This window comes from Echiichthys vipera, assembly GCF_963691815.1.
Source record: "Echiichthys vipera genome assembly, chromosome: 19".
Classification (NCBI taxonomy): domain Eukaryota; kingdom Metazoa; phylum Chordata; class Actinopteri; order Perciformes; family Trachinidae; genus Echiichthys; species Echiichthys vipera.
The window spans coordinates 11,946,278-11,972,395 of NC_139844.1; the positions used below are offsets into that span (position 1 = coordinate 11,946,278).

Consider the following 26,118-nt stretch of genomic DNA (forward strand, 5'->3'; position numbering starts at 1 on the left):
TCTATAAGATGGGGTCTCAAGGCTAGTCAGCAAGTATTTCCTATTAACTTGCTTTAGAAAAAAATGTAATTTTGATAACAAGGTACCTGTGTTTATACATTGTATTTTTGTAAGTCAAATCCAAATATATGAAAGTGAATATATTATATATATATATATATTTTTATGTTCACTGTGAATTGATGTTGTATGGCAAAGCCGTTTAAGTTAAAAAAGAAAAAGTTATTCAGTGAAACTTTTCAACATTACTGAAGAAAATGGATTACAAAAAAGCCCTAGGTTTATTCTCATTTAATAACTGATATTATTTGTATGTTTATATATATATACACATAGTGCATATATATATATATATCATTTTGCACATTTATAGGCCCCTGGTCCTTTATAATCCTGTGAAGAATTCTGATCTATATTGTTTGAATATGGATTTTGTTAATTTAAAAAAGCCTGAAGCAAAAAAAGAAACTCTGTATTTTCATCAACGCAACTCCAACATGACCTGAAGCCTGACTGGCCATGCTTGGGATAACTGCACGGCCATTGGTTACAACGCCTGTCAGTCAAAGGTAACCTCTGGTCCCCGCCCTGTTCCAGCCCGTCAGAGCGTTTGTTGTTATCCGGTGTCAGTAGTCGCGCACGCAGGTCGTAGAGAAGAAGTGGTGGGCGTTCCTCCGTGTTCGTTTATGCTGAGAAGATCTTTCTCCTCCACGAACCAACTCTCCTGATGTTTCTTCCTACGCTTGTGGAGGACATGCATCATTTTAAGCCTAGTCGAGACAGACTGTACACCACCAGGTGTTGTGGATGTTGCCATGTCCGGACGGGGACCATCATCCTGGGAACATGGTACATGGTACGTAAGATGGTTGATGCTAATGCTACCCAGTTAGCACTGCCTGTCAACTGTTTTAACTTCACTAAAGTAACGTTAGCGTGTTACAGAACGAATATCAACCAGGTTGTGTTAATGTAGTTATTATGACTGTTGTCAGCTTTTCCAATATTAGCTACGCTCCTTCTTTAGCATTTTAAACAGCCGTTAAACGTTGAGTTGACGTTCACCGAACGCTAGCGTTAGCCAAGGCTAAAGAAACGAGGCTGGGACACCAACAAAAAAAGTCTGAGCTGCTCTGGATTATAACGCATGCTCAGTGGAACTGGAGCTGCGTCGTTGGATGCTTTTTTAATATAAAAAAAAAAGACATTTAGATTAACTTTAAAAAATCAAGCAACGAAGATAATCTCAGGGCTTTCTTATCTTTACTTGTCTTAAAGATACGAGTTTCAAGTCATTCTTCCAGTGGATCAAACAGGGGTTTGTCTTAAATATTTTACATTTATGTATAAAGAACTTTCATATGTACAACAAAGCATACACAATTAATTCTATATTTCTGTTCTCAACAAAAAAAACTTGCTTTCTCTGTTTCTCTGTATTAACACAAATAAAGTTTAGTACAGTGACAAAAACAGTGCTATGTAAATCAAGTATGATTACGCTCCAGTAACGGGTAACAACTCTCAAACATATTTCTATTAAATGTTACAGACCAGCTGTTACTGTGCATGGGTCATACCCATAGACTGTATACAAAATGGACGCAGAGTACCCGTCAGGGTCCGTTCTCTCAACTTGATCAAATCGCACTCACCTATGGCAGTCGTCAGAATTTGACTCCACCTCATTTCTTCTTACCAAAAAAAGGGTATGTATGTGACACTGGGGGGAGGGATACACGTGCATCTGACTGACGTATACCTCCGAGAAGAAGTGATGGTCGGGGGCTAGCTGTCATTTAAGGGGCCAGGCCCGAATCATTCATCAACTTTAACCTCAAATAAAATAAAAACTAGCCTGGTACAAAAAAATTAACCCCCCTCAGTGTTGTCATGGAGATATGACCTAAACATACAGACTACAACGATTTTTTTTGTACCAGGTTTTGAGCAAGTTGAATTATGCTGTGAAAACGGCCCGTTTAACATGGGGGCCAATGAGAAACTGCTCTGTTATTAAACCTGCCCGTAATGGACACTCGGAGAACTGCAGTTTTTGGCACTTCCGCATTGGATCAACCAGGAAGTCGCTGTGGTGAGGGCTTGTGCTGCGTTCCAGTGCCGCTGGATATGGGACTTATCCTACCTGGGGTTTACAAGCTCCGACTTCAAGGCGTTCCAGGCAATTGAAGTCATACGTAAACAGAAAACATGGACGATCGCTGCGCTAAGCTTATATCCGCTTTATTTTTGAAGAGGCATACTTACATACACAGACAAGATCGAAAAGAGGCGAAACGATGGATGAGGTAATTATGCACTGGAGCCTCCCTCACTGCAAACGTGCTTAGAAAAAGTCTAAAAACAGCTAAAAGAAAAATATGGCTATCCATTTGGTTAGGCTAGTGTTGTCTTGTTAACCCCAAAACTGACACTTTTTTTTGGTGTCCCAGCCTCTTTCCATTTGCCTTGCTGAATATCCGCTAACTTGCTAACGTAACGTTACCGGTTTTCAAAACATAACAAAGCCTGACAATGAAGGAATGCACAGAAACGTGATTTGCGGAAATGGACACGTTTTAACCCTATTTGTGTTGTGTAGTGTAATTTAGGTTAGACATGTACAGTAATAACAGTTATTTCACAGGCTGAAGTAGCTAACTGTTTGCCCTCTGCACATTTCCTTCCTGCAGCAACTCTCATGATTCAACTTATTATCCTCGTTTTACCACCTCACATAGCAGATGTTCCTGGTTTCGCTTCCCTTTCTAAATCTTCCTCGGTTTTATTTTCCACTTGGCAAATATGTGACTCTTAAAAACACATGATTTCCATGTCCATCTAGTTCCAAGAATCGGATACAACGCCCGACACGTTACAGTTAGAGGTCAGGGGATGTAAAGGCTTGGTTGTAAATTTTGGAGAAGCTGATGCCAGCCATTGTCACAGGTGAATAAAATAATCAATCCATCAATTATAATGTTTTGTCCCCTTGGAGAAACTTTTCTTGGACTATGGTGCTGACAACCTTAGCTGCATGTACAACAGAGATACTGAATAAAAGCAATAAAAACAGATCAATGAATAGAGACAACGAAACAGAAGTCAATAAATGGATAAAAAATAAAACCCACAATAATCACAACAGAACACCTTGACACTATTGCCCAACCCATACGCCATCAAGAAGTGTTATTGTTTAAAATTGTGATTGATGTAGGCACAAATGAGTTCTTAAAGCTGTTCAGTCTGCATCGGGAGATCTGTATTGTCTGCCGGATGGTAAGAGTTCATACTCAGGGTGGAGCGTGTGCGATGGATGGGATAAAACTCTCTGCTAGTCTGAGTACAGACAGCTCATAGATGGGCTGAAGGGGAGAGGTTTTCATTCCTACCCATCACCTTCATGGCAGACTGTAACGGACGAGCATGTTTAGATTTTAGCAGAGCAATGAGAATACCAAACTACGCTCATATGCCGTACCTGAGAATGCTCTCCAACACATCCTGATGAAATAGAAACATCCCTTTCTGATTCATACAAAACACCCCCAATCTACATAAAAAAATACAGTCTTTGCTGTAAACGAGAGCACAAATAATCAACATAAACTTTCCAACTGACTGGTTATCGAGGTAATCACAGGGTTGTGATTAGTGGTCCACAGTCCACATGTCTATGTAAACATGTGAAATTATCTGCCGCACTAAAGAAATGATAATGTTACAACAGTTGCAAAGGAAAACACAATTTCCTGGGAACCAAACAAACAATCCTGCACACACTCTTCATCACTTTTACTCACTTAACTTAAACAGTGGTTGGGTCCTCAGACCTTCATTGGGCAAAGTTAATGTATATGAAGATTTTATGCACCTGTCACAAAGTCTTTCTGCAAGAACTTCTTTTGAAATAGTGACAAAAGGATTTTTTGATAATAGCATCTTATGCCCAAACAGGTAAGCCACATCTACCCGACTAAATTAGGGTTATACGAGTGATACTTTTTTTTTTTACCCAGTTGTACCAATTTAACTAAGCATGTATTAATTTATAATGTTTACTTCACCTAAATGATCAGGACGAGATCTCTAGTTTTTCTTATGCTTTCCCAACTTTCTCCACTTTGATTTTGTCGAAACACATAAATAGTGACAACAACACAAGCAGCCTGCCCCACTACACTTCTCTGCAGTGAAATAGATCGATAGACATTTGTTGCAGAAGTTGTAGATAAGATGTTGACATTGGTGAAAAAATTGACTAATGTTTTGTTTTGTTGAGGACATACTGTAATTGTTCCGGCTTATTTTTCAACTATTTTTGATAGCATATATAACTTCAATCTTCTTCCTTCCAGATAACCATTAGTTTCAGTTCATGCCAGGCCTGCACCGGAAACGTCTTTTTCACAGTAGTTACAATTGCTTCTTGTCTTGTGGAATTTATTTTTCAACACCATACTGTATCGTGTAAATGCCGTGCTTCTCAGTGGTTCGAATGCTGGAATGTCCTTGAGTCCTTAAGTGGCTCCTCCTCATGACATTCCCACATGATGATAAAGTAACCCTTGACAAAAAGGAGCGATAAATTGTTCACTTCAATGCCAATCTCCAGCACACTGACTTACCCACAATATAAACCTGAACTGAAACCAGTGGCTGAATGTAATGGGAGAATTAAATTCAAATTTTAGTTCAAACTGTTGTTAGAAAACGTTTAAAATCATGTAAAGAATAAGTAATATGCTTAAACATACAAAAGTACTGCAAGAGATCTTTTTAAAAGAAATCCTTTTTCCTCCTTCCTTACTGCAGGTAGTCAATCTGTTGATGGGCATCCTGCTGACAGTAGCTGTGACCCACCCCGAGAACGTGCCCACTATTGACTTGCAGTATGAGGTCATCGACCATTACTTTGCTTCTGACAGGATGTCTGGTAAGCAGCGAGTTCTACACAATAATTTCTCTAAGGGCTCACAAACTGCATTATAAAAACATTACATTTCTATTGCGGCAATCAAACGCATTCTGTTATGGTGTCCAGGTGAAGATGGTTCGCCCACTGAAACATCAATAAATAAATAAATGTTCTCTGTGCTGGATTTAGAAGTGTATATTAAGTGTATATGGCTGCTTGTTTTCACAAACAGATGATCTGCTTTTACTCTGAGGTTAAACATGTGATTCATCTTCCGCAGGGAGCAAAACTCCCCTCTGACTGCAAAACAAAACAACTGTGTGTGAAACTGTCGATGTTTGTGTGGTGTCACTTGTGTCGTTCCTTTGTATTACCTCAAGGACTTATATTCATCCGGGGTGTTTGTATGTATATGTGCTTTAGGGTAGGGCTGGCAGGGGTACCACAGTGCATTTTCTTTCTAGCTGGTGGTTGATTTGGCTTGGTGATGGCCTCTTTATTTTTCTGAAACGGTGACTCAGCAGGAGAGGAGGGGAAACAACTGTGGTGGGTTGACCTTCCCACAGCAGGCACATGCCAGCACGCAGAGCAGTGGAGGTTGTCCACAGCCTGCAGAAGCAATGTTAGTATATTACTGCAACTTCATCAGGCTGCACTCATTTTATTCCAGGCCATGGTTAAAAATGGTTTAACTAATGAAGAGATAGCATGTGACAATGGTCTCTGGCTTTTAGTTTGGATTAAGCAGAGTATTTGTCTGCTTCTTTTCACATTATGTGATTGATTGTAAAATTGCACGATTTACACAATTTTCTGACATTTAATAGACCAAAGGTAGCTTAATCGAGAAAATAATTAGCAGATTGATTGAGAAGACTGTCTTTGCTAACTTTTTTAAAAACATTGGATATGAAATAACATATTTGTGACAAAAATAAAAGAGGTATTTTCATAAACTCTATGTACAGGCCCCTTTTTGTGTTCATAACACCAGAGATAATATGTGAATTTTGCTTTCTATAACTCCAATTTTGCCAGATAGCACTCTGACAGTTTCATACATTAATGTTTAAGTTGTCAATTGAGCTACTGAAAATCAAAGATGTGCCTCCAGACCGCAGTGCTGCAGTAGCTTTTTTAACCAGCATCGTCTCTCCAGTGCAACAGTTTGAGGAAGCAAGAGATTGAGTGATGGAGAGAAAAGAGGATGTGAAAGGCAGGCCATTTAATTATCCATGGCTAAGTTTCATTGTGTATTTACTGACACGACGCAGCTTAGAGGGAGAGGCTTAATGCTTTCCAGAGCTGACTTTTAAAACAGAGTTAGCTGGAAAGGGAGAGGCCCTGAGGGCTGTTCACTTACACTGTATGCAAATCACTGCTGCTTCAAAGAGAGCGGGCGAATACACATTCACCCACACTCACCGGCATATACATTAATGATAAGGCGAAAGGTAATCTAACATTGTAATAAATCGCTCCTTGCATTTGCTCAATTTCTTTATTCACACTTTCTCATGCAGAGAATGCCTGTGTTGGATTCGCCATCTCTCTGCTGATGCTCACTATCAGTGCCATGATGGTGTATGGAGCCATTACTGTAAGTCTGCTCAGTGGATATGGTGCCACTGCCATTTTTAATTCTCTTTTGACATCATGCACTGAACTATAAACAATGCTAATATATAATCCCAGAATGTGCATGCATAAATTAATATAGCTTTCAAGTTATATAATGATAGCACCAGAGCTAAAAGGTAAGCAAGGCGTAACATGAAATACCAAGGTCCCCTCCCCTGCTTCTTTTACTCCAGTACATCTGAGCTGGATGTTCAAAAGAATCCTGGTGTAGTGGGAGTGTAACGCACAATGCTATGTTCTCACTGCCTGTCATCTTTACCTCACAGGCCTGCCTGATGGCATCAAGACTGACAGGTTTGGTAGCCTTTGGATACGGCCCTTCATTAAGTTGCTAGATGGAATGACAGCACAGTTCAAGTGTGACACATCTGCAGGCTGGGTACTCCGTTCATGCCGGCAGTGTGTGCAAGAGTTATGCTTTAGCTGTGCAAGTACAACAGTCGTAGAAACCCTTTTTCCAACACGGTGTGGTGGTGCAGAGCATCAGTTGCAGTAGTGTCCCAATTAAATACCCTAAATGTTTGAATTTTGATCATAATATACCAAAGATATTGAGTACTTTGCTCCGCAATGTAGGCGCGGAGAGTGAAGTAGAAGTATAGTGTGCTTTTAAAGAAAAAACAGCCAGACTACCTGTGGAGATTCTTGTAAAGTGACCTAGTTTAAAGACCACTTTGCTGATTTTCAACCTTCTCTATATATTTCTTGCAGTGAAATATTGATAAAATCAGCACTTCCCAGTCTCTGTAGGCAGGCTCTTTTAATTTACCCCAAACATCATCAGAAGATGCAGCCAGAGCCTGAGCCGAAGGAAAAGTGTTTTAAAAACAGGAAAACCGAAATTCAAGCCAAGAAAACCAAGGTTAGAAGCAGAATTAGAACAGAGTGTCTCATCTGTAAAATTTCTAATAGAGCCTGCCTGACGGATACAGACATGTAAGAATGTTAATCTGAGAGAAGTGTGTGGAGATAAGGTTGGAAAAATGCAACAGTGTCCTTGTACACATTGTTCAGACAGACTCAGGAATGATTAAGGTTGTTCATAACGTGACTTTGTCGCCGCCTGTTATCGTTTTCATCAGCATCGGGACGGCTGGCTCATCCCGTTTTTCTGCTACCAGCTGTTTGACTTTGCTCTGAGCTGCCTGGTGGCCATCAGCTCTCTCACCTACCTACCAAGGATCAAGGACTACCTGGACCAGCTGGTCAGTACCGCCCGTCTCACCGGTCCACAGACTATTCCTGTTGTCTTTACGAATCAATCACACTACCGCTTCCATGGTTGTGTCCAACGTCATTGTTTGCATTATTACCACATTTTTTTACCAAAAAAATATTAATCTCTATGTAAAGGACTAATGGTCATCAGTCCACCTTTCATGTGTACGCATTAACTTGATGTGTCCTTTCGCAAGAGGACACTGTTGGCATTTCAGAATATAATACCACATGTATATAAACAGGAGAAAATGTGGGGAAGCAATTGAGATGCTTTCAAGTGAAATAGAAACACTGAAAAAACCACTTGATCTAAATACTGAAAGGCCCTCCAATGACATTTAATTGTTACAACAGCCTCGAGATCTTTAAAGTGATGTTTTTGTATTGCATGGTAGCATTGATGGTGATGCGAGTTGAATAAGTCTGAAAGGGTCTAATTGATTATCTGATGTCTGTTCTTGTCTTCCTCAGCCGGATTTCCCGTACAAGGATAACCTCCTCTCTCTGGACTCCAGCTGCCTGCTGCTCTTTGTGCTGGTCTTCTTTGCCTTTCTCATCATCCTCAAGGTGAAATGATTTGCATTTAAACCGTGTTTATTCATTGTGTAGGTCCATACAGCCTGATTAAAGGATTCATTTCAACATGCTTATTTTTGCTTCCCAGTCTTACCTGATCAACTGTGTGTGGAACTGCTACAAGTACATCAACAACAGGAACATGCCAGAGATTGCTGTCTACCCGGCCTTTGAGACCCCTCCCCAGGTATGCAACCTGCCAGAGATGCTCTCTGATTGACCGTTAGAAATTTTATGAGCAGTATCTCCTGTCACAGAAACACACTTGACACTATCAGGTCATAGACTGTGTATAAAGATGGATGGCTTGACAGTTCCGGCTTTTTGAGTACCTTCACTAATGGCTCAGCGGCAAAATAGATCTTTCCCCCCATTACGTCTCCCTGCCTTTCACACAGACGGCGCGGCATATAGAGGTGTATTAAAAGCACAACAGCATCGCAACAAGAAAGGCTGTGAAAGGTTCAAGTGTATCAGATGCTGCAATATGTAATGCTTATGTTAAACCAGCAGATGGCATGCCCTCTACTCGTTGATGGACTGAGAGGCCAAGAGAGAGCAGTCGTTGCATAAAGTGTCTACATTTAGAAATACATAATTTAAGGCTCATCAATTCCAGCTAAAAAGTGAAGTGAACTCAGAATTAGGATTGAAACCAACATTTATTTCCTTTATTGATTTATCTGCCGGTTATTTTGTCAATAATTCAGTTAAATGTTTGGTGTACAATGACAAAAGTTTTAAAAATGTACATCACTATCTCACAAAAACCCAGGTGGCCATATTTGAATTAGTAGTTTTGTCCAACCAACAGCCCAGAACCAACACATGTTCAATTTTCAATGATAGAAGAAAAAGAAAACCAGCAAACATTCACATTTAAGAAGCTAAACCCATTTTCTGCCTTTCAGCTTAATAAATGACTTATTTATTACTGGCCATTGTTGCATATTCATTTTCTGTCAATTGACTGATCGATTACCATTGACCAGGTTTTAGCTCCATTGAGACTGATTTGAAAGTGAATTGGACAAAGCACAAACAATTTGCTCAGTCCCTGCTCTGCATCACATTATAAAAAACAGTCAATGAAGTTCGAATTGTATCAATTTGTACTAGAGCTGAAATTCGGAAGTCTAGCGATAGAAAATGGATGTATTTTGATGATGGAGTCATCAGTTAAGTGTGTTTTGAAGCCAAAATACCAAAATGCACTGTTTCCATCTCCTCAAATATGAATATTTGCTGATCTTTGCCTCGTATGATAATAAACGGAACATCGTTGGATTTTTAACTGCTGGTTGGACAAAAAACATGCTATTTAAATATTAAAAATTGAGCTCTGAGAAATTATGATTTTTTTTATTTATTTATTTTTATACAATTTTCTAACATTTGATAGAACAAAACCATTAACAAAGAAATGAATCAGGAGGTCAATTGGTTAATGCAAATAATCTTTAGCTACAACCCTAATCTGGACCCTTGCCCTCTCATGATCTGTGTGCATCTTAAAAACCACTAGTTTATGTTGAACCTTTTATGTTATGAATAATAATACAGGACCTTATGTTTTCTTCTTCTCCCTTCTTCTCCAGTACATCCTGCCCACTTATGAGATGGCAATGAAGATGCCAGAGAAGGAGCCACCTCCCCCTTACATGCCCGCTTAAGAACCAGCCCTGTTGCCAAAACACACACACATACTTGTGCACACATACACACACACACACACACACACACACACACCACCATATGCATTCCTACCTTCATTCACTAACCCTTCCTGAAGACCCCTGACCTACTGTGTATGTGTAAGGCCACTACCCTACCCTCTGTATTTCTACAGTGTCTATAGAGCATCCTGGAGGTGTGAGAGGAAAAGGTGGGAAAGACTGAAATCTGTGTGAATTTAATGAATGAATGTGAGATTTGAAAAGCGACGGAAGCTACCAGCCCACCCTTCCACCCCTTTGGTCTTTTTTATGTCTTAGTAAAAGGGATACATGTGAAAATGTAATTGCTTGAAATGCTATCATCAATCCAGCACCATCCTATCTATAGATTGATATATGAAGTGTAAAAAAAACTATTATGACAATCCACTTATTATAGATTTTATTGTTGAATTGTGTTTCTTTCCCCACTAATAATTCTTAAGATCTAGATTATTCCATCTCAGTCTTGAATGGAGCCTGTAGCACTTTTTTGTCTGTTATTTATTTAGCTTTGCTGTGGTTCAGTTCACCCCCCCGCCTGACATTTTCATCACTCTCTGCTATCCCAATGTGTTAGCAAAGCTGGTGAATAGCGTCCCAGCTCAGACTGAACGTCAGACGGAGAGAGAGAAAGCAGCAGGGACTGATGATGGATCATTTTCTCTGCTTCTTTCTCACCTGGGATCTGAAGCAAACCGCTAGTCTTGTGAACATTAGTAGTTGCATGCTTATCAACAACCTCCTCATTACTTTACTGGTAATATGATTTTATCCCAGTGGAAATAAATTTGACTTCAATAAACGTTTCAGAACATTTGTATCTTCACGACTCTTGTTCAAGTCAAATATGCTGAAGAAAATTCAAAAAAACTGCCGGTGTTTTGCTCAAACAGCCACTTCACAGTTCAGCGTCTCCAGGACTTCAACATCTGCGCTCTCTGCACCATCATTGCAGCCGGGGAATGATCGGAACGGCACAGATCACACAGTTTGTCATGGAAATATTCTGCATAAACGGGAAACATTTGATTTATATTCGGTTTTATTAAAAGGGTGTCACCAATTTTCACTGATTCATGGACCTTACAATATTCAACAATCAATTTTCCCTAATGTTCTAAATAATGGAACTATACTACAGGCTCATCCAACCACTTCTGATTATGCTTCGCCCCTTAGCACAAACAATTTAATGTATTATTTATTTAGTGAGGTAATGAATTTGAGGGTTTGGAAACTTTGGGCAGGTTACAATACATTCTGTGATTACAAATCCCCCCCTGTTGGTTATAGACCTTTTCAAAGATGTAAACATAAACAAGTTGCACAAGTGTGTCCCACTTTTTTTTCTTGTTGCTGGCAGGAAGTTGACAAGGACCAAGGCTGTTGCCTAGCAATGGAATTCCATTAAAAATGTATTCTAAAGACTGATTTTAGTATTATTACACAACGTATTTATTTGGACCATTTTTCTTTCAAATATATGATTTAGGTATTATCGAATAGTTAACCTAATGATTGAAATGTGATAAATTGAATTAATGGACAGTGGGAAGTGATGCCTTTGGGGACTCGTGACCTATAAAATCCACAAAAAAATAGAAATCCTGGCGTAATTGGATTTGCAGAGGGGGAAAACACAAATATCGACATGACTGGTACGTTAAAAGTCGCGGATAAGGGCAGATAGTTGAGTCGTTTTCTGTGCCGTCCTGCACACCGTCTTTACGGTGGCCTGGAGGTCCTCGTGTCCCACCTTGGGATTGGGCAGCCGGTTTGACGCGTTGGACTGAGAGCCCCTGATATGCGGAGGCGGTCGGACCCCCGCTGAGCTGAGCAGGACCCTCTGACACAGTGAGCAGACACCGGACAGACCGCCGGAGGACACTGCATGCTGATAAAGATGAAGTCCTTCCTCTGGAGCCTCTTGTCCTGCGCTTCACTGCTGCTGTCTGATGTTCTGGCCACGTACCCCCTCAGTGCGGCCGACCCGCAGCTGATCGCCGCGCAAAGCTTTGCGCAAATCAGAAACAATGGACGACCACCGTTCAGGACCCTCAATCCAGCAAGTAAGTTTTACTGAAACTCCTTTTCTTTTCTAAAAGAGAGTTTTGATGGTACTTTTTAACAGTGGCCTTGTTTAATCATTTTAAACATTAACATTTAAGCCCACTATTTAGCTTAAATCAGGTTTGAGGTACTTACTTTTTACTCCACTAGTTTATTTGACAGGTTCGGTTACTGGTTCTCAAATTAAGATTATAATTCTAACGAAAGTTTATGATGATCTTATTAAATACCGTGTGTGGTTAAAAATAAACCATAGATCTGGCTTTGACCACTTACAATAAAATGTTTCCAAAGAGGAAAAACTCTTTAAATTTTCTTTTTTATAAAACATTTTTATAAACAGTCCAAAATACAGTAACAGTATTTCAAGTCTCAGCCAGTCACTACAGTAAAATACTGCATACACATTATCCATATAATAAAATAATCATATTACAATATGTTTCTTGGGTATGAGTAATTTTACTTTGATACTGTTAAGTACATTTCGCTGATAATACTTATCTACTCAATACTTACTCAAGTAAGATTTTGAATGCAGCATTTACATGTAGCAGAGTATTTTTACAATATTTGTTTTGCAACTTTTACAAGTACAAGATCTGAATACTTCCTCCACCCCTGAAAAACCCTATTACAAGTAAATTACTGCATTTAAAGGCACAGTAGAGAAGTATTACCAGAAAGTAAAAGGTACTTATTTATGCAGAAACATGGCCCCTATCAGTATTCATTATTATTTGATTATTTGCAGTTTGTGTACAGTAACAGTATTTTAATAATATTTGGTCATGGTCAAAATTAGTTTTGTTATTTTGCAAAGTAACTAATTATCAAATCATTGTAGGAGTAAAAAGTACAATATTTCCCTCATGTGAAAGTAGCATAAGTGTTACAGTAACAGTGCATTTAGGTGCAGTACTAGTGACCAGATCTGTTTACATAAAACCAATTCAAATAGTTTGTAATGTCAATCATTATTATTTTTCCAGATTACATTTTTTAAGTGTTACTTTTGTAAATTGGAAATATAATATTAAAGGATTTTACACATTTCTCAAACATGCAAGAAATGTGAAATTCTTGTCTGAGTGTTTCACAAGCGTTATACAACAGGATAATCCCAGCTTGTTGCAAACAACCCAGGGCGCTGAACTTACACTCATGCTTCAACTAATAATGTGTCTGTCTGTTGTTGTGTATTTTACTGATTTACAATGTCAACTTATAACTTTTCTGTCCTTTCAACCTACTAATTTTCTTTATCACTTTTCCTTTCTGGTGGCCCTGTAGTTCAAAGAAGTGATTACACGTATAGAGGAGGGTTTCACTACCACTACCAGCCACCAAGGATACCTCCACCGGTAGTGTATTGGCCTATTCCACTATCTCCTCCAGTGACTTACCACAGGCCCTCAGTCCCCATGTTGCCCTATCACTACAGATTCAAAGGGCCAGTGGCACCACATATACACCACATATACAAAGGTTTATCTCCACCAGTAGCTCAACATCCCCATCACAGGTTCAAAGGCCCGTTCCCTTATAAAGTGAAAGGTCCATGTCCGACAAGGTCAGACCCAACAGTACCCACCACACCTGTGGTACACCTCCCTACCTTCCCTCCAACTCTACCAGAGCCAACAGTGCTGCCAACTCTGCCAGCAACTACAGTGACCGCGGTGACCACTGTGCAGCCATTGGAGACCACCGCTCCTGTGACGCTACCGGTCAGTACCCAAAGCGGCTTCATCACCACCGTCACTCCTGTGGAGACAGGTAGAATATTACCAGTCAGGTTTGCTTTCCAACCACAAATCCTCAATGCTTTCCAGATCAGATCTGGGTTTTTTTTCGCTCTAAGAAAATTGAGAAATATCCAAACGTCATTTTATTTTAAGGAATAACTCTTTGTGAAATATTCTTTGATAGTGAGTTGAGGAGCTCGATACCAATCCCATATCTGTTAAATATAAAGCTACAGCCAACAGCCGGTTAGCTTAGCTTAGCATGGAGGCTGGAAAGAGGGGGAAACAGCTAGCCTCATACTGTCCAGAGGTTAAAAAAACATCAACCTACCAGCACCTCTAAAACATTCAAATAGATAAACTTCACATGGAACCACTGCCTTTATATCAATCATATAAGCATGACATTCAAACATGTTTCACAAGGAATTTATTATTTAACTAGATAGAACAAGGCTACATGCTTTAAAACATATGCATTTTCACATCCTGTCTGTCTGAATACACATGTATTCACCATCTGTCTGAAACGCTCCGTTTTAGCACAGACATGCTGATGTTATGACATACTACAGTATTCCTTTAAAACAGATGTCATTTTATCTAAAAAATGAATATTAGGATACAAAACAAGTAACATTCTAACCAAACGGAATAATTCATTGTATTTGTATTTATGAGTTGTGGACAGATATTAAACTAAAAGCTAAAATAGCATCCCACTTTGAAAAGTTTGAAATAAGACAGACCTAAACTGATTTTTAAGACGACAATGTATTTTATCTTCTAAAAAGCAGAGAGCACCTGACACTTAACTGCAAAAATGTAGTTTAGTATATGTGTATGCTGTAATTGGAAAGGCAGGGCTCCTAACACTGTCTCCATCTTTAGGTGTGATGTCATTTTTTATGTGTGGGCATGAAGCATCCTTTTAACTCAAGGAAATGAGATAAAATGATGCGTCCGATGATAAGTCTCCGATGGACTGTTAAAACTCTGAAATGATACAGTATGTTTCATGGCATATGACATCATTTCAGAAACACAAGCTTTTATTTTACCACTGTGGTGATGCACAACCATTTCCTTTGTTACCATGGGAATGTGCATTATGTATCCCTGTGTGCTTTAACCAACAATCTTCAATGTGTCTGAATAACAAACTGGGTATTTAATATTAATGGACTTAATCCTGCCATGGTTTGGTTGATCACCAGAGACAGACTCTCAGTGCAGGAGCCGTCCCCTGGACCTGGTCTTTATCATTGACAGCTCTCGCAGCGTGCGTCCTGGTGAGTTTGAGAAGGTGAAGATATTCCTGGCTGACATGGTCGACACATTGGACGTCGGCTCGGACGCCACTAGAGTTGCTGTGGTCAACTACGCCAGCACGGTCAAGATCGAGTTCGTCCTTAAAAACCACTTCAACAAACCCGACATGAAGAAAGCCATCTCCCGCATCGAGCCCTTGGCGGCCGGCACCATGACGGGCCTCGCCATCAAGACCGCAGTGAACGAAGCCTTCACCGAGGAGTCTGGAGCCCGGCCTCGCTCCAGGAAAATCTCCAAGGTGGCCATCATTGTGACAGACGGGAGACCTCAAGACCAGGTGGAGGAGGTTTCTGCTGCAGCTCGGGCCTCAGGCATCGAGATCTACGCTGTCGGGGTGGACCGAGCTGACATGCGCTCCCTACAGCAGATGGCCAGCATCCCTCTGGACGACCACGTCTTCTATGTGGAGACGTACGGTGTTATCGAGAAGCTCACCTCCAAGTTCAGGGAGACCCTGTGCGGTAGGACAAAGACACCCGTGACACCGTTTTCCCTCCATTAACCCTGGTTTTAGTTCCTCAGTAAGGGGCATCTACAGTCTACAGGGGGGTTTATTGTAGATTGTGGATCATTTACTGTGTTGTTAGTGAATTTTAAAAATACCAGATGCTCTCACCCCCCACATGGACTGCAGATGTAGGCACTAGAACCAGCTTGTAGTCGGCAAGTTAAACCTGTGTAAAGTGTTGGGGCCCTGCAGCCTTAAGCTTTCAGCTTCTTTTTTTAGACTGAAAATGTACATGGTGATCTTTAGTAATTCATTTGCAATCGAATGCATCACTATAGTGATTTCTTTGAATTTCTTCCTTTTATTTTAAATGATTTAAATGCAGTCGAATCTCATTTTTTCAATCTGAGAAGAAGGCGTCCAGACTAATGTAATAATGAATCAAATACAGTTAAATATGGACAGTAGCATAGCCTTTATTTTTTATAAGGTTTAGATTTATCCTGTCCTGAAATCACCTACACATAGAGCAGTTTTTGCAGGTGATATTTATTCACATGGATAGGTTTTGGTTCAGTACTGCACAGATTTTGATGTAGGAGAACTTTTTGACAAATGAGGTTCTGCAGTAAACCTGAACTTTTGTTACTGTGAATATCTGATGTTTGTCTACATTAAATACTCTGTCCATTTAACTGTCATTTGCGTTGTACTTAAGGGTTCTGGGATTTTACCTGTGTGGTCCAACACACAGTGAACCTAAGCAGTTCGCAAATGACTTTGGCTGAAATTGGGTTGAAGATTCATGTGGTCAAGTACAAACACACCAGAAAAGCTTACATTTTTTTTACAATCATTTTTTTAACTCATACAGTCAAAAAAAAAGATATCAGAGATTGAATCAGAAATAGCTGCAGTAGTAAAATAGTTAATTTTCCCTCTTTTTGTCAACATTAAGAAGAGATACTGATAACCATCAAATGCTTTAGTGGATTTCTGCATCAACCTTACCTATCACAGGCCACCTACCTATACTCATGTGTGCTAGACCATGAAACTGTACCCATGCTGCCATCTTGACAGCGTCACCCCTTAATCTCGGCTTGTTCCAGGTCTGGACCCCTGTGCCATAGGACATGACTGCGAACACATCTGTGTCAACAGCAATGCCTCGTATTACTGCCAGTGCCGGACTGCTTATATCTTGAATGCGGACAAGAAAACATGTTCCCTGAAACGTAAGAACATGCTGTGTGGATTCCTGCAGCAAATGTGCCTTTCAGCTGTAATATTAAATGGAAAGTTATTATTCTTTGAAGTGGGGTTGTATTTGGTATTTATCCAAAGTCATTGTATGACCTAAAGTAGATGACAGTCGGCATGCCTCCAGTTTGGAGAAGCAGGCAAAAGTACTGGTACAGAAGCTAAAACACGTACTGCTGTGGATGGGGGCAGCAGATAAATGTATTAAGCCACTTAAAAAAGGCCTGCCCAAAAAATCAAAATCAGTTTAAGGGTACGCTATAGTCGATATTGTCGTTAAAGCCACCATATTCCATAGACAAAAAATGGTCATGTTACCTCACAGAACACAAGACTTGGCTCAATAGTTAGTTAGTTTGTGCTAACCAATCGAGGCAGTTGTGGAGCAGACATTCCCGTGTTCTGTGAGGTTAAATTACTGTTATTGTAAATTAAGTCTGATGGCTTTGACGAGAGCAAAGATTTTGGCTTCAAGCCCCCCCTGTGTAATCTTAAACTGTGCTGTCTGACGTCAAGGTAAAGCAGTGAAAATATTATAGATATAACATACATTTAATCTGATATTGATCTTTTTTAGGTGGCTAAAATCCATTTAGCTGCTGTCCCCATCAACAGCAATACATTGCTTCCGTGTTGGCACTCCCGTCGACTGCCATCTACTGTTGGTAATTCACTGACTATGGATAAGTTCCACTTACTTTAAACTATTCGCTTAACGCTGCTTAAAGTGTATGTGTAAAAGCTTTTAAAGCAATGTGCAGAAACCAACCAGCTGGTGCATAATTCCTGACTCTTGGCTGTAGCATTTGTTGGACAATTATCGGGTAATATTATAAAAAGATTCACTAGAATAACATTATTGTTGTGGTAAAATGACCATGGTAAATTAATATTGCAGAATATTTTTGGAGAGTGTGCTTTCAGGCTTTGGTTTGTTTTTTAACAGCAGCCCAGTTGAAAAAAAGTAGAGTGGGTGGTATTGTCCGTGCTCTTTCACTCTCTACATCTGTTACAATGATGTGAAATTTGCTTTCTCCCGGCGAAGAGGTGAAGGCGGAGGTGGTGGAGGATCCCTGCAAATGTGAAGCCAGACTGTCTTTCCAGAAGCAGACACAGGCCGCCATCCAGCAGCTCACAGCCAAGCATATCCTTCCTGTTGTTTCACATGGAAGACATTTTTCTATAAACACGCTCGGCAGCACAGAAAGCTGATTATTTCCACCTGCTGGCATTGTTATTGTAATAAAACTTAACAGTATTCTGTGTATGTTTTCATCATTTAATAGTGCCTGTAAATGTTTTTGCTCATAATGTTCCTTGACTGATCTCACTAGTCGATGTGTCTGGGAGGATCGAGCGTCTGGAGAACTTGGTGGGCCGAGCTTAAAGATGGACACAGTGGTAGGTGTTGACAGCTTTTTTTTTCCTGGGGGTGATTTGTTGTAGAAGCCTCCCACCCACCACACTGTATGACCTTTCGTTTATTTACTTTCTGCAGAGACTGCTCACTGGTTTGCTTCCTGGACATGGTCATGTGCTTCCCTCCCACAACTACTTCATGGACTTCAACCACAGATGGAGAGAAGCTGAGATTCTTAAACCAATATCCCTCAAGTTACTGACCGTAGTGGACTGTTGAGTAACAATATCTACAGTTAAATGTGGGATTTTTATTTTGAAACTGATGTTAAACCAATTTTATAATGAACATGAACATAGTGTAACGTATAACCAAAGAAAACAAGTATTATTTCCATTGTTTAGCATGTACTGTATTATTATGTTTTGTGTCCTTTTTGTACAAAGTTGCATATTGTATATATTAGTTTTTATGAAAATATCAAATTGTATTTACTTAGGGATTGATTTGAAATGAAAAATGACTTTGTGCTCTGAAGCATTGAAGTGAAATGCTTCCTATATTAGCTATTTTTGCATATTTTCTCCATATATATATATATATATACTTTGTTACAACAATTTAACCTTTGAAAGATTTATTGTCACAAGTTGTATCATAAATGTTAATCTTGTGAATGTTATGAATGAAATGCAATGTTTGCTGAGAATTATAAATGTAACAAATTGGACAATAAATTAACCTTGAAGGAAGTTGTTTTGCACACTGTTGTCTTTTTAAATTAGTACCAACAATATGTGATTTTATAATATGTGAAAGCGTGGATTAATGGTGAAAATAAATTTAAATCAAGTGTAAGAATGGCAGAGCTCGCCACCACCAGTGAAAACAGGGTGTTAAAAGGGCATTTAATCAATAAGATGTTTTAAGTATAATTATTCCAATTACACAATGACAGGTTTCTTTGAAGCTCATGTTTGTGCCAACATTATTGCAGTGAAATAAATATTTTACCTGGACTTTACTTCGTTGAATTCCTATTGTCCCTTTTTTATTATACTGTTGTGCTTTTTGATAGTTCGTTTGCCATGTTCTACCTTAGTATTAGTGGCATAATATCATAAATATTCAGTGGACAGCGTAAATTAATTGTGAAAATAAATTTAAATCAAGTGTAAGAATGGCGGTGCTCGCCACCACCAGTGAAAACTATACTATTACTACTACTTGAGAGGTATTTGCAGAATATATTGAAGGGTTATTGCTTAAAATTATGCTGACCATAAATACTAAAAAGATAGATGAATAAAAACTTGATTAATTCTTAAGGAAATTCAATATTGTCATTATTGTCATGAATGGTTAGGATAGTTAAAGCAAGCTTCCTCAGTTTTTCCTGTTTTTAAAAGACTTATAATACTTTTCACTAACAACAAGCATTGAAAACGTTAATTTTCTTCTGATGACCAATACATTATTTTAACTTATGAGTTCTTATAACTCAAGTCAAATCCTCTTAATAAATTGCCTTCAATAAAAAAGTTATATGATAAATCCCACAATGCATTATTTTGAAACCAGCTAAAGTTTGAGTTGGTACTTTAAAATATGTGTCAGTTGATACAAAGAGCCATTATTTCAGTCTCTCTTATATAACTGTACATGTCAATGCCATGTATGCATTTATGGGTCAATACAGAAGGGTACACACGATGGTCAAGCTCTGAAATTTCTATTAACAATGTGTTATAATTTACTCTGGTTTCATGAAAAACAGTCAAAGCGCTCTGATACGTGAGGTCAGGGGAAGACCACTTCCTAATCCCAAACTCCTTTTTACTCAGAAACACACATCCAGTCACTAAAGATACAAAATAAAGCTGGATTAAAGTCTACAATCTCCCCACGATTGAGCAAAGTTATTAATCTGATTGACCTGAGTTAATGAATTCATTTGGAGGGTAATTACAACAACAGCATCCCTACCCCATCTGTTTTTGTACCCTGTTATCACCATCATTTTTTGTTTTTTTACACCTTCAGCGTTGCCAGAAACGACAGACAGGGGTCATCATGAAACCTCTGGAATGAGTTGGCCTGTTTGCTTGAAACAGCACCGACAACAGAGCTCCTCTGTCTGCTCTGTCTGTGTGAGGCAGAGAGTCAACACACCAACGTTTACCTCCAGTCTGGTCTGGATCCTCTCCCTCCTTCCTTTAACCAGACAACTGTTTTATGTGTGTTTGCTATTTCTTTGGCTTTCATGGTTACCACACACATGGGCGGTCATGGAGGTGAGCCTGTCCATGTATCAGTGGAAGAAGATGAATGGGACTCACACACCGTTAAGAAGTGGAAAAGACACATTAAGTTTGGTGCCGTGTGTGAGGGTTTTAGTGACAGCTGGGGACAATCCTGAATTTTCTTCTATTGCATTGATAATTGTGTTTCTGTAGGCTCATAATAGAATAGAATAGAATAGAATAGAAATACTTTATTGATCCAAAGCTGGGATATTGCAGAAAATAAAGAGCACATTTCTCCTGTAAACTTATAATGAACAATTTAACAAAACTCACAAATGTCTATACGCTGAGAAATGGACTGAGGATGTTTAAAATGACCATATGTGGTTGTATAAAAAAGGGGAATACCCGTAAGATTGTGGCGAAGAAGAGATAAGAATATTGATGCCACTATAATGTTTGTACACTAAATATGAAGCTACTAATGACAGAATACTTATGATATTATGCCACTAATACTAAGGTAGAACATGGCAAACATACTATCAAAAAGCACAACAGTATAATAAAAAAAGGGACAACAGGAATTCAACTGAGTAAAGTTAAAGGTAAAATATTTATTTCACTGCAATAATGTTGGCACAAACATGAGCTTCAAAGAAACCTGTCATTGTGTAATTGGAATAATTATACTTAAAACATCTTATTGATTAAATGACCTTTTAACACTCTGTTGTTGTTTTGTTTTTGTTTTATTGCAGTTTGATTCAGCTGCAAGTAATTTAAAAAAACCTTTTTGTTAGGAAAAAAAAGCGTCTAATAAAAGTCTGACAAAAATACCAATGCTATATTTTAGATAGTTTCATTTCCTTCTGTTTTTTATTTTATTGAGTACGAAACTGTAATCACCAACTGCTGTTTTATGTGCATCTTTATCATTCGTTTTTCCTCCGCTGTACCAAACACATATGGAATCACCTCCTTGCAGTTCAAAAATAATTGCATTTGCTCTTTTTTTAAAATGCAATCTGGGTCTACCAAACTCAAATATTATTTGCTGCAGTCTCTGGCTGAACTGAAAAAACGAAGTGAGCCGTGGTAATAAAGGTGCAGTGTGCCTGTCAGTGAAGAAGATGACGGTGATGGATGTGTGTCCTGGTTCTGCCAGGCCAAGTGGACTTTGATACTTTGTGTTAAGTCTCTCAGCAAACAGCAACATTTAGGGTCCAAGAGGAAATGCCAGCTCCTGGGCTGCTGAGCATAACGGTCCGTGCTTCAGGCTGCCATTGCCAAAATAAACCTTTTAAGACTTTCCATAGCTTCACAGAGTTTTAATCGGCCTCAGATAAACAAATCTGACCTCTGATGACGAACACAGTGCAACCAGGCAATCTTGTTGCATTTTAATGCATTTAAAAAAAAAACTTGAATCTTGTTTTTTAATGGATTCTGAGATGTGTAATTCCTAATCTTATAATTTGTGACTTATCTGTGTGTGATGCAGAAACTTGACCCCTGTGATGTACTGGCCTACAGCTAACCTACATTTCCCACAGGTTGTATGTTATTGTCATTTCCTCAGCAGTGTCAACAGCCAGCACCTTACATCCTCTTCCTCTGGGTCAAACTGGTCTCCGTTTGATCTGTTACCACTCGTCCACACAGCCTGGAGATAAATGGGCCGCAAAAGGGAAGTGCACGTCTACTGAGCGACCTCTGCTTCCTTAAGGTGTCATTTTTCACCGGGGTAGTTGACTTCTTGTCCTAGGAGATCGTCTAAGAATTTCTCACCAGTGTGCTCATAGGTTGCCTCCTTGTTGTGTATTTACTGCAGCGAGTGTCCACACTGTCTTGAGACTGGTGTGACAGATGTTTGGGTCTCCGAGGGTCACATTCTTTGCTTTAAAATGGAAAACACACCTATTGCTACATTATTAGGATTCCATATAGTATGTCACTGACTGGAGTTTATGCAGAAATGTCATGTATACTATATATCATTTGAACTGCACCTACAGAACCTGCACTGGTGGCTTCACTGTCTTGTTTTAATGAGATCTAAGTCTGCCACCTGATGTTACAAAAAACCCTCGATTTTAAACGTCTGGATATCAATCACCATTTATTATTCTGGGTTATCTAACAGGAAATAATATTTTTTCATCTGATATGAAAACTCACTATCTTGAATTATAATATAAACACAAGATAAGGAAATTTACTGTTGTACTTCAACATCAATCTTAAAGGAAAACTTTGTCCCAAAGGTGCTCACTATACAAACTAAAATACACATTTACCTACATTATACACAAAGTAAAATAAAATACACACACATATTCAAATAAAATAAAAGTAGAAATATATGTTCTATAGAACAAGCAAGGGTATGTGCATCAAATGAATGGAAGTGCAGAGTAGGGTAATGTGTTATAAAGAGAAGAGGAGACTGCACTGAAGGGGGCATCAGTGTTATTATTTAAACATTGTCACATCATCCTATTTTTGACTAACTACTATCTTAACAATACCATATAAGTATAAAGTATGAATCAAATGTAACATAAGTACTTAAAACTAAGTGATAAGTTATATAAGATGCAAAAGGAAAATACAGCATTCTCAAATAGATATGTTGATAGTCCTCGATCTTACTGTTGACGGTAAGCCACGCCCACTTGAGACGCACTAAAACGTTATTGGACGTTCTCTAATGGCGTCACATCCGCATTTAAGGACTTCAACTCATGGCGGAAGATAATAACAAAACACTTGAATATGCTCACTCTGAGTTTAAAAAGCAGAATTTCAAACTGGCAGAAGAACTGTACACAAAGTTTATCTCTTCCTGCTCACAGTCCAGGTACTGTTTTTTTCTGTTTTTGAGCGGTAAAACGAGCTAACGGTCAACGTCAGCCGTACTAGTGTTACACCACAATCTGTTACCCGTCAAAGTATGTAACCCCGTTAGCTAATGCTAATTATGTTTCTCTTCCTTTAGCGTCATTTAATGTGGTTCATTGTTATAGTATCCGTCATTAATGGTGTCATATTTCCACAGGGGGTGTGAAGCTAATCATTTGGCCACTGCCTATAACAACCGCGGACAAATAAAGTACTTCCGGGTGGACTTTTATGACGCGGTGGAGGACTACACATGCGCAGTACAGACTGACAGCCGCTTTGAAGCACCTTTGTACAACAGAGGACTCATCCACTATAGACTAGGTAAGGATGCAAAGGCAACTTATCGTCAAAAAGGACACACAACAACACAGTAGCCTGCTGTCTGTCACTTTTTTCATAACTTTAGTTGCATATTCCCACGAACACCATGACTCAAACATTTGTAGAACAGTTCGGCATCAAATAAATAAAATATATATTTACATATATGGCAGTCATTTTCCTGTCAATAAACATTACAATCTTACATTATGATGACATAACATAAGTACATTTAAGAAGAAAGTGTACTTAAATGCACTGTAAAAAAGGCTTCTGTAAATCGAATCCATTATAGTAGCTCAGTTTAGTCTAGTTAAGTCGATCAAATTCAAATTGGGAAGGTACAAACGAAGACGAAAACACCCAAATATTTGTTGTCAAACTGATTTTCTTCAGAAATGGGGATTTTTTTAAATATTAGTGGCAGTGGTGACAAAAAACAGTGCACAGAGAGATTTGTAAGACAATAAAAAAACACTGGCTCAGTGAAGTAAGAACTAAGCTCCCTGTTGGTCTTTTTTGCGACGTACTTCTGTATTTTCAACCAAATTCATTTTTTCATGCATGCAATTGCCTCAACAGTCAAGCAGCTGCCGTTTGATGTAGATCAGAGATGAGATTCAGTTTGAAAATCAATAACCATGTTCTTAACAGATGGAATAATCACAACATTAGGTAGATGCTGGATGTGTTTGGTGTCAGTTTCACGTGTTTCTCTATAAAACACTAGATGGAGCTGTGTGCTCACTGTCCAGAAAACTAAACTGCTGACTCTGAACAAGCCAGTTTGGCAGTAAGACCTTCATTACACATGACAATAAGAATGTATATCTTTTTATTATTATTTTGCAGGTTTTTTTGACGATGCCAAGAGGGACTTCCAGCAAGCATTAAAGCTCAACCCAGATTTTGAAGATGCCAAAATGAGCCTGCAACAGACACTTTTGGACCAGCAGCACAAGATAAACAGGGGATATTGACAGCTTCATAACATATTTGATATGTCCTCAAATCTGGCGGCTGATAAAAATGTGCATATTCTGTCGAGTGCTGTGTATTCACTACAATAAATTAAAATGTCGTTAATTGATCTGAAGATGAATAGTTTGATTATTTAAAGTGAAACACAAACAACATAAAGCAATGTGCACAAGCAACAACACCATCCAACCATAGCTGAAAAATAATTTGCAGCTTGGACACATGAAAGGAAATGGAAATCCCACTGGATAAGTTGCGATGCTTATATGGGTTCTTGTTAAGCAGAGCATTGATAATTCCTTTCTGCACTAACTTGAGATTTTTCCGCTTGAAAAAATCTAAAGGCCTCATAAATGAAAGCCTGTCATTGTACAAGTCTGTGAGTGGACAGCTCAAACTAATCGACCCAGGTGCACCAGGTAAAACGAGGAGCTTTGGTTTTTACTGTCAGTAATAAATGTTAGTGCACCATTTTGGAGACATTGGGAGGAGTAGTGTGACTACCATAATCAAGAGTCAGCATACATTTAGACTCAATCCCAATGGGACCAAGACTTAGGAGCTTCAATCACCCCTGCAGAGTGGAAAATCTTTTCAATAGATGCTCTGCTGACGTGGTTGCAGACAATTCTGTGCAACAGTCAGATCCTTTTGGACACAAGTGATTCATTTGATTTCAGCAATAATAAATATCAATCTCTGTTCTTGTCCTGCTGTTTGCTTGTTGGGGTACATGGCTGCACAGCTATGGTACAATAGTAGACTCATAGCCTAAAAGAATGATTTTGTTAAATCAGATGATCCAAGTGCTCGACAATAGAAAGCTGGTTATTTGATTTTTTTGAAATCTTATTGGTATGGAACAAATAGCTGATAAATTCAACGGCGAGGGATACAATTCTGTAAATAACTGGGATCAAGTTTGGAAAACCGCTTCAACATTCTGTATCTGCAAATAATACACACTTGTGAGCAACGCTATGAGAATCTTTTGAAGCCTAGACTCACGCTACAGGTCAAGCACACATAATTAATTGTGATGCACTGTGTGGTTGTTGCTTGTTTGTTGTTGTTGTTTTACTTTTCTGTGTGTCTTGTATATGTACGAGAAAGCGTAAATTAAAAACAATTCTGTTTCTACAAGGTGGTGCATGGTTTTAAGGAAATGCATCCCTCTTGTGACAATATGGATTAAAAATATACATATTTCTCTTACCAAAACACAAATGTATATATGTTTGTAATCAGTGACTACTTTTAAATGTATTTATCCTTCACATGCACAGATATTTCAGTCTTTTCATACAGAGGCATATCAAGCTCTGGCTGCATGTGAGGTGAGAGGACAATCACTGATGCGCCTCA

General features: G+C 38.9%; 3 protein-coding genes across 3 annotated transcripts; all 3 read left to right on the forward strand.

The window, feature by feature from the left end:
• Nucleotides 1-686: 686 nt before the first annotated feature.
• Nucleotides 687-10,891, forward strand: laptm4a (lysosomal protein transmembrane 4 alpha; the record flags this gene model as incomplete). Its single annotated transcript, XM_083934167.1, is given in 9 exon segments — nucleotides 687-698; nucleotides 700-717; nucleotides 719-856; nucleotides 4,819-4,939; nucleotides 6,445-6,521; nucleotides 7,645-7,767; nucleotides 8,255-8,350; nucleotides 8,448-8,546; nucleotides 9,958-10,891. Coding segments are annotated over 9 exon segments (759 nt in total). The 3' UTR covers nucleotides 10,033-10,891.
• A 1,089-nt stretch (nucleotides 10,892-11,980) lies between these two features.
• LOC310961948 (uncharacterized protein) lies at nucleotides 11,981-18,721 on the forward strand (the record flags this gene model as incomplete). The annotated part of the gene is made up of 7 exons (XM_083934258.1): nucleotides 11,981-12,146; nucleotides 13,441-13,926; nucleotides 15,113-15,688; nucleotides 16,788-16,913; nucleotides 17,984-18,082; nucleotides 18,273-18,339; nucleotides 18,437-18,721. The coding sequence occupies 6 exons, from the start codon at nucleotides 11,981-11,983 to the stop codon at nucleotides 18,323-18,325; spliced, it is 1,506 nt and encodes a 501-aa protein (XP_083790384.1). The 3' UTR covers nucleotides 18,326-18,339; nucleotides 18,437-18,721.
• A 4,562-nt stretch (nucleotides 18,722-23,283) lies between these two features.
• Nucleotides 23,284-24,809, forward strand: ttc32 (tetratricopeptide repeat domain 32). Its single transcript, XM_083934262.1, has 3 exons — nucleotides 23,284-23,407; nucleotides 23,606-23,772; nucleotides 24,625-24,809. The coding sequence occupies exons 1-3, from the start codon at nucleotides 23,292-23,294 to the stop codon at nucleotides 24,750-24,752; spliced, it is 411 nt and encodes a 136-aa protein (XP_083790388.1). The 5' UTR covers nucleotides 23,284-23,291; the 3' UTR covers nucleotides 24,753-24,809.
• Nucleotides 24,810-26,118: the final 1,309 nt, after the last annotated feature.